The sequence below is a fragment of the Populus euphratica genome, unplaced genomic scaffold (genome assembly GCF_000495115.2).
Source record: "Populus euphratica unplaced genomic scaffold, PopEup_1.0 scaffold64.1, whole genome shotgun sequence".
In the NCBI taxonomy this organism is placed as follows: domain Eukaryota; kingdom Viridiplantae; phylum Streptophyta; class Magnoliopsida; order Malpighiales; family Salicaceae; genus Populus; species Populus euphratica.
In genome coordinates, this window is record NW_011499923.1 from 848,924 (window position 1) to 856,233 (window position 7,310).

The following is a 7,310-nucleotide window of genomic DNA, read 5'->3' on the forward strand; positions in this document are numbered from 1 at the left end:
TAATTAGTCCCTTTATGTTTACAAAAGTTACAATCTAGTACTTGTAGTTTTGAAAATAACGTGTTAGTCCCTTGACCACAGTCTACATTCAATTCTTCTTTAAATGTCTGAATTACCCTTGTTACAGGGGATTTTGTCTTGTTTTTAGTTGGGGAGATTGGACAATTTCCAAAGGAATGGAGGACACTTTAGGGGAAAAATAATTAACCTATCTTTGAAATATAGTGAAAGGATTAGGTTGCAGATGAATATAAAATATAGGAATTTAAGATTAGGGTTTTAAATTAACGGAATTTACTAATTATTTTGCTAAAAAAGGAGATTGTATGATAGTTTACTTGTAATTCATCGGCTTGTTTCGAGTTCATTTTTTTCTTTTCTTCTGAAATTCTTTAGTCGGTTTTTGTATACTGAAATTAAGTCCTTTTCGCATGAAGATTTACATAATTAAATTTGGTAGAGAATCACTCTGCTTTTGATTAAGATGATGCTACTTGGTACGAACAAGAGATTTAACGACAGGAGTTGCAAGTCCGAAATTCAGTCAAGATTTTTCCTATGATTGAGGCTCTTCAATCCAGAAGGGTCTGAACTAGTCCCACGGTTTGATGATCGTTTAACTCCAGCATATGGAGCTAGATTAAGCTTCGATTTTATATGGCCGGCCTTAAATTTGAAGAGTGAAATAAGAAATCATCCTTTCATGTCCGTTCAAGAGATAGTGCCGCCATGAGCAAGCCTGCATTTAGCAGACAGTGTTCAGGAGTTAATATGCCATTGGCCAGTTCGGAAAGAGGAAACGTTTTACAAGTCTCCTAGCAGCTTCAACAACTTCCCACTCTCACAAACATACATTCTCCTCTCAATTTGCAGCTTTCAACAGCAAATTAGTAACTTGGTAAATTCAAATAGCGATATGATCATTAGAAACTTAAATTCTGGATAAACAGGAGACAGTGTTGAGAAAGAATAGAAACGTAAGTGATGTGGCTCTCTATTATAATAAATGAAATATAAATATATTCATACATGTAATCACATGCATGAAACAAAGCAGCAAGCATGTGATGATTTGATTTAAAGATCACAGAAAGGTTACAGATGTTGAAAATCCAACATAAATATTTCATAACTGAAGATGCAAATAATCATCGAGATGACAGTCAGGTTAAAGGTATATTTTAAGACTCTTGGACTTTCCGACAATATGACAATACCATCACGAAGTCCTTAGCTGACGAACCCACAGATGCTGGTACTTTTTTTGATGTCGAACCAGTTCGAAACCACAAGTCTACTAAGTTCTGTAATTGCAAAGTTGGCCGGACAGGCTGACCCCGGCAAAGTATTTCCACCTACAAAATTAAAAAGAAGAAGACGAAAGAAGCAGCAGCAGCAGCAGCTAGTGTTCATTCCATTATAAGCACACAAATCAAATGTTATGATGCCATTTCTAAAAATCATGACTTGAAGTATTAGGAATGTCCACGAACAATTTTATCAACTATGTAACAACAATTTTAGGAAACAATGAACTGTCAGAAAAAGTGGGGACCACATATCCAAGCTTCCTAGCAAAGTCACTTGCATAGTTCAGATTTTTCCCCCACAAGAACATCAAGCAACTATGCCAGTATTTATTAAAAGTTATGTAGATTTGATTTTTATTCAACAAGCAGAGGAAGTGCTTTCTTAGTGTCACGAGAAAACAGAAGTGATACAAGAAAACATGAAATATGAAAGCATTGACTAAGTTGATATAGAATGCACTATAACACTCCATCTTGTTAGCCGGAAATTATCTAAAAATTTAAAACTACTTGTTTTGCATCTGGCTAAGAACATCTATGCTCAGAAAAATATAATGCTGTATGACATCCATAGCCCTGGATACTTGTTATCATTGTTTATCACTCATCGGTATATGTATCTCCCTTCATTCCAGTAAAACTACATGTTACTCAAAAGATAAGAGTTGAATGTACATTGATTGAAGATAGAGTACATTTTATCATATGATTTAAGATTCCCTAGCAGATCTTGGTATGAAAACATGAAGCCTTATTGACACTTGACAAAAGGTTCTATCATTTTGATTCTTGAAGCTTTAGGAATTATTCAAATCATTCCAACTAAACTTCCTAGGGTTAAATGAGTCAGTATCCTCAGGCACAAGAGAAGTAAGGAAACATGCCCCCCGGGATCTTTCCACAAAAAAAAAAAAAAATTAATTTCAAGTTACACCCAACAGTAGTTACAAGCTCGATATCTGTTCCTGACCTTTTACAAGCAATAATAAAGAGCCAGCAAACGACAATAGAGCTGACAAATGAAAATCACAGCAATTTTTAACGAGTTAACCAACAAGGAAATTATATTTTGAGGAAGGCAAGAGAGATGAACACACCTCAGTCTCACAATCGAGATCAAGTTTCTTTACAAGGTACTTCTGAATGAAAGACACAGGCATTTTACCATCCCTGTGACGAGAAAAATCAAGAACAATAAAGCAAGGGGTAAATGAGGATGAGTCCCAGTTAATTGATAGCTTCATCATTAAAGACCATGATTTGAGCAAACTCAGAGGTATAACCATCAAGTGAATACACCAAAACTAAGTTGATCAATGAGAGCAAAATTTGATTTTCAATTACTAAAAGTGAAGTAAGACCAAACAGATTCTAGAGTGCAAAACAATAAAATCCACACAATTACTGAAATAACCAACACATGAAAAGCCTAACATTTCTCTATTATAGCAGATGGATATAATATGTAAAAAGTTTATCCACATTTTGGGGAAACAAATGCTTGGACCATAATATTATATCATCTTATGTAAAATCCTCAATCTTTGTTTCTGTTTGACATCTTCATACAAAAAACAAAGACCCATTTTCTTAACCTGTCAAAAGAGATTATAAGAAAGCATGGTGGCCCACTTCAAATTTACCCTTTCAAACACTGAAGTAGTTTTCAAATACACAAATGCTGAGAAAAAATAACATATACATATTCAGAAGTAAAAAACAAAATGGAACATAGTTTTGAGGGTAATAGGACTAAAGAAACTCACTTAATCCTCAAGTAGCACGTGGATATCTGCGGCAAGGAAGCATCTTCTTTCCTGGAGACAATTTCCATAACATTAGCAACAAATATTGAAGCAGTCACAATCCAAGCTTCACGAAGTAGACAAAGTAAAATAAATTAGAGACAGCCTGGGAACCATCTTACTGGTCTTCAGAGGCAACCAATGAGAACCATATTGGACCATTTCTTCTATTGCTCTTAGCTGATGCAGCATCTATCATTGCTTGAGCTGAGGCACTCAACCCCTCAGACAGAGCTGCCCTTTTTCGTGCTGCACTTAACCTTCTCCGCTTCACTGATATGGGAGGTGAATTTTTCCCATTCTTGTCATCTTGGACTCCTATTCCCTGTCCATGCTCCTTATTTTTTGTTTTAGACATATATACTTCACTGTGATGACCACCGGGTGATTCTGCTCGGGGTTTTGTTTCATACAGATGTGGTTCACAATCAGGATCATCAAGCATGCCAGATTTGACTAAAGACAGCCCTTGTGAATGCGATTTGGAGGACTTGGTTCTGTTCGCAGCTTCAACAAGACAATTCAAGGGGGTCCATAGATCAGCCTTCCCTTCAATTATTTCAACATCCTCATCCTCGTCATCATCATTACATCTTTGCTCAGTAGAAGGTTCAGCCACAGAGGAATCCTGCATGAATTTATCAAGGAAAAAAACATCATTAATATAGTAAAAATGTTTTTGGCAGCAACTAGCGTGCACAACATCAAGGTTGAATTGCAACTCATCCAAGCACAAGAATGAAACTAATGTCTCCTTTACCAGCCTTCTCTTTTGAATACTTTTGACAGGAGACCCTGGTGAGCTTGGGCTCATCGGATTATCTTCAGCAGAATCTTCTTTCTTGGATTCCGCAACAGTAAAATTGCATCCTCGTAATGCAGCAGCCTTTCTGGCACCAGCTTTGGATCTCCTTCCCGTCAAGCCATTTTGAATTGGCACTTTGGGAGTGCTGACCACCAATGATGATAATGATCTCTCCTTTCTTTTTGCTGGCAATGCAATCGAAGGCATAATTTCAGGGGCATTAACTTTTCTTCTCTTAAAAGGAAATACTTTGGCCCTTATATCTTGCAAATTATGGTCTGGCCTGCATACAAACATGAAAATCCCAATGCATGTTATTTTTCTATAAACATGAGAAAACTTCATAGCATGTGCTCTGATCTAATTTTTTTCCTGGAAGTTTGTCAAAATGCATGTCATGGCATGAACAGTTATTTAACTAAAATATCATCTTGAATTTTGCAAATTCAGGATTTCTTGGATTAAGAAGTCTTGCTTCACTTTTACGGAAGAGCAACCCAAACAAATCAATTTACATTGGTTACAGAAAACAGTATTACAGTTAGTGAACATAAAATCACGTGAATGGATTTGCAGAGAATTAGTCTATGTTTCCAAAAACAACTCCCCACGCCATATCAAACTCAATTGAGAAGCAATTCATTAGAATAGAAGTATAGTGATTTGTGGCACTTTGAAAAGAGAACAGGTGCTTGTCAGTATGCAAGTATGATTGTGTGCATGTTTATGGGTGTATGGCTTCACAGACAGGCTAACCTGAGTTTCTCCACTGGCAGACAACCCAGATCAATGTTGCATACAGGACAACAATCTACCTCTTCATCTGAGAGCTTTTCATATATGCACTTCCTGCAGACTGGTTTGGAATTCATAACCAACCCATCAGAAACAGATAATCGAACAATCAAAGATTTCTAGATGGAAAAGGAATTAGAGGGAATTGCTTGTTCAAGACCAAAGCGTTTGATCTAGCACCTTAGATAAAACAATCAACAAGAAAAAGAATCAGAAGAATGTGACCGTACTAAAAACAAACAACAAAAATAGTTCAAGATAAAATGTGCCTCATATGATTAAACAGAGCAAATTGCCATAGTTCAGCAATTCCGTGGAATTTTTGCCACTCCATTGCAACCAGCATGCATAATCTTAATTACATGCCCGGCAACGAACTTTGACAGCTTTTAATATTTTGTTTTCTTTAAATAAAATTGAATAGTCATGACATTGGAGGTATGTTTACATGAGTCATTGACAGAGGATAGTGAGTGGCAATACGGATTGATTATTACACACTGGTCACAAGGTACAACAAAACTTCAAATTACTTCAACAATGCAAGTTTTAGTTTAATTTTCTTATCAGTAACAGAGATCAACAAGAAGAAAAGCAAAGCTTTCCTTGGGGTGCAAAGCATGCATTGCAGAACTGTACCACCTGAAGCCTAAAGGACCAAACTTACAGAGAGCATTTGGAGATTCTACCCGACGCAAGTTAACAAATTCAAGCATGCATATCGTCGATACTCAATTGACTATGTTTATTAAATCATAATACCATACCGGTAGTGTACAAAGCTGAAACTGAAATCATCAAGAAAACACTATTCAATACTACGTGACAAAGGTCATACAGAACATGCATGAACCAAAACCAGAAATGAGAGCAAAAATACACGAGTACCAGAAAATTTGAAAACTATGATAATCCACCATATAACAAAAATGAACACTATTAGAATTGCACTCCATATCGATTAATACAAATCAAGACAAACCCCATCACGAATTCGACGACATTGAATCATCAAATTGCAACATCCATACAAGCCATGATACGCAAGCTAAACAAGAAATTGGAAAACAAGAGAAACCCAGATCAAGAAACCAAAAGCCAAAAACAACCCAAATTTCATCATCCAATTCCACAACAATCCCGACAACCCCAGATCAAAAAAATAGAAGACAACAAATTAGACAAGAGAAGGGCAAAAAAAGAGAGAAACTTACAGGAATGGAGACACAAAGAAATCGTAGTAGCTTCTTTTAAGAGCTTGTTACAAAGAGGACATGTCATGCATTCCTCGAGCACCTGTCTCTGGACTTTGACAGTCTGTCCCGCCATATCCACAGTACATTCAGAGGAGAGCTGAGAAAAACATAATAATTAAGAAAGATCTAATATTAAAAAGAGAAAAAGGAAGAAGAAGAAGAAGTAACAACGTGTGGGTTAAGAGTTTGTTGGAAATTTAGGACACAAAAGGGGGGTGGGGATACGGAGTTGGAGCTTTTTTTCTTTCTTCGACGAAATCACATGAAAGGAAAGGTAAGGCCGAAGCGAAGAGTATGTGTGTGTGTGTGTGTGTGTGTGTGTGTGTTTCGTTCTTTTTCTTCATCATATGTCTGTTTGTTTGTTTGTGCGTGTAAATGCGGAACACGCTTCGTTCGTGTTTAACGTTCGGCGACTTTGGTTTTATGTTTTTAACTGACCGCATTATTAGTTTATTATATTGGAATGAGAGACAAACAATAGTTAAAACAGATAGTAATAAATTATTCACCCGGAGCATAGAAAAAAAATAAATTATATGAGGATTTATTTTATATAACTTGGTTTACTTTAATGGTTAAAAATAACTTGTGAAAATAAATTTTAATTAAAAAAATTAAAAAATGGTTAAAAATAACTTGTGAAAATAAATCTTAATTAAAAAAATTAAAAATAATATTTTTTTTAATATTAAAATAACAATATATTAGATTGATTTTAGAAAACCTTTGTTAATATGTTAAATTCATGACCCGGGTTATGAAACTATAATAATTATATAGAAATCAAATCAAAATAAATTATTAAATTTAATTCTCAATTAACTAAATATTAAAAGATAAAATTAAAAAAAAATAAAAAAAACCTAAAAAGCCAACTTAGATTGACATGTTAAATTTACAACTTAGATCATAAAACCAAGATAATCTCATAAAAAAAATCAAAACAAATTATAAATTTGAATCTCTAACTAGCTTGATATTGAAGGATAAAATTAAAAAAATAATAATAACTTGAATTAATTCACCAAATTCATGACCTAGGTCATTATACTGAAATAACTTTATAAAAAAAATAAAAAAAGACTTAACTTAACTTGAGTTAATTTGTCAAATCTGCGACTTTGATTTTAAAATTGAGATAATCTCATACATAGAGAGAAAGTTAAAACAAATTATAAAGCTCGATTCTCCATCATCTTTGTCGGATCTAATATTAAACGATGAAATTTATAAAAATCTTAATTAAAAAATAACATAAAAATAAGTTCAGTTAACTCGAATTAACCATTAAGCACTATTACTAAGCCATGAGACTAGAATAACCTAATAAAAAACAAAT

General features: G+C 34.4%; 1 protein-coding gene across 2 annotated transcripts; it reads right to left on the reverse strand.

Annotated features, from left to right (window-relative positions):
* Positions 1-959: 959 nt before the first annotated feature.
* LOC105135401 (E3 ubiquitin protein ligase DRIP2-like) lies at positions 960-6,286 on the reverse strand. 2 transcript variants are annotated; one of them, XR_844175.1, is made up of 7 exons: positions 5,930-6,286; positions 4,677-4,776; positions 3,876-4,203; positions 3,238-3,743; positions 3,077-3,127; positions 1,957-2,480; positions 960-1,646 (listed from the first exon to the last, which is right to left on the reverse strand). XR_844175.1 is itself a non-coding variant. In XM_011040260.1 (7 exons), the coding sequence occupies exons 1-7, from the start codon at positions 6,042-6,044 to the stop codon at positions 1,182-1,184; spliced, it is 1,347 nt and encodes a 448-aa protein (XP_011038562.1). In that variant the 5' UTR covers positions 6,045-6,286; the 3' UTR covers positions 960-1,181. The 2 variants fall into 2 exon arrangements, 1 of the variants encoding a protein (XP_011038562.1); XM_011040260.1 differs by having other exon boundaries at positions 960-1,355; positions 2,408-2,480.
* Positions 6,287-7,310: the final 1,024 nt, after the last annotated feature.

What these genes read in the sequence shown, in the direction of transcription:
- LOC105135401 (XM_011040260.1), bottom strand. Translation starts at nt 6,044, where the DNA reads ATGGCGGGACAGACTGTCAAAGTCCAGAGACAGGTGCTCGAGGAATGC. An exon ending in TTGGTTGCCTCTGAAGACCA is followed by an intron (nt 3,128 to 3,237) that starts GTAAGATGGTTC and finishes AATTGTCTCCAG; the next exon opens with GAAAGAAGATGCTTCCTTGC. An exon ending in ATCTCGATTGTGAGACTGAG is followed by an intron (nt 1,356 to 2,407) that starts GTGTGTTCATCT and finishes TTAATTTTGTAG; the next exon opens with GTGGAAATACTTTGCCGGGG.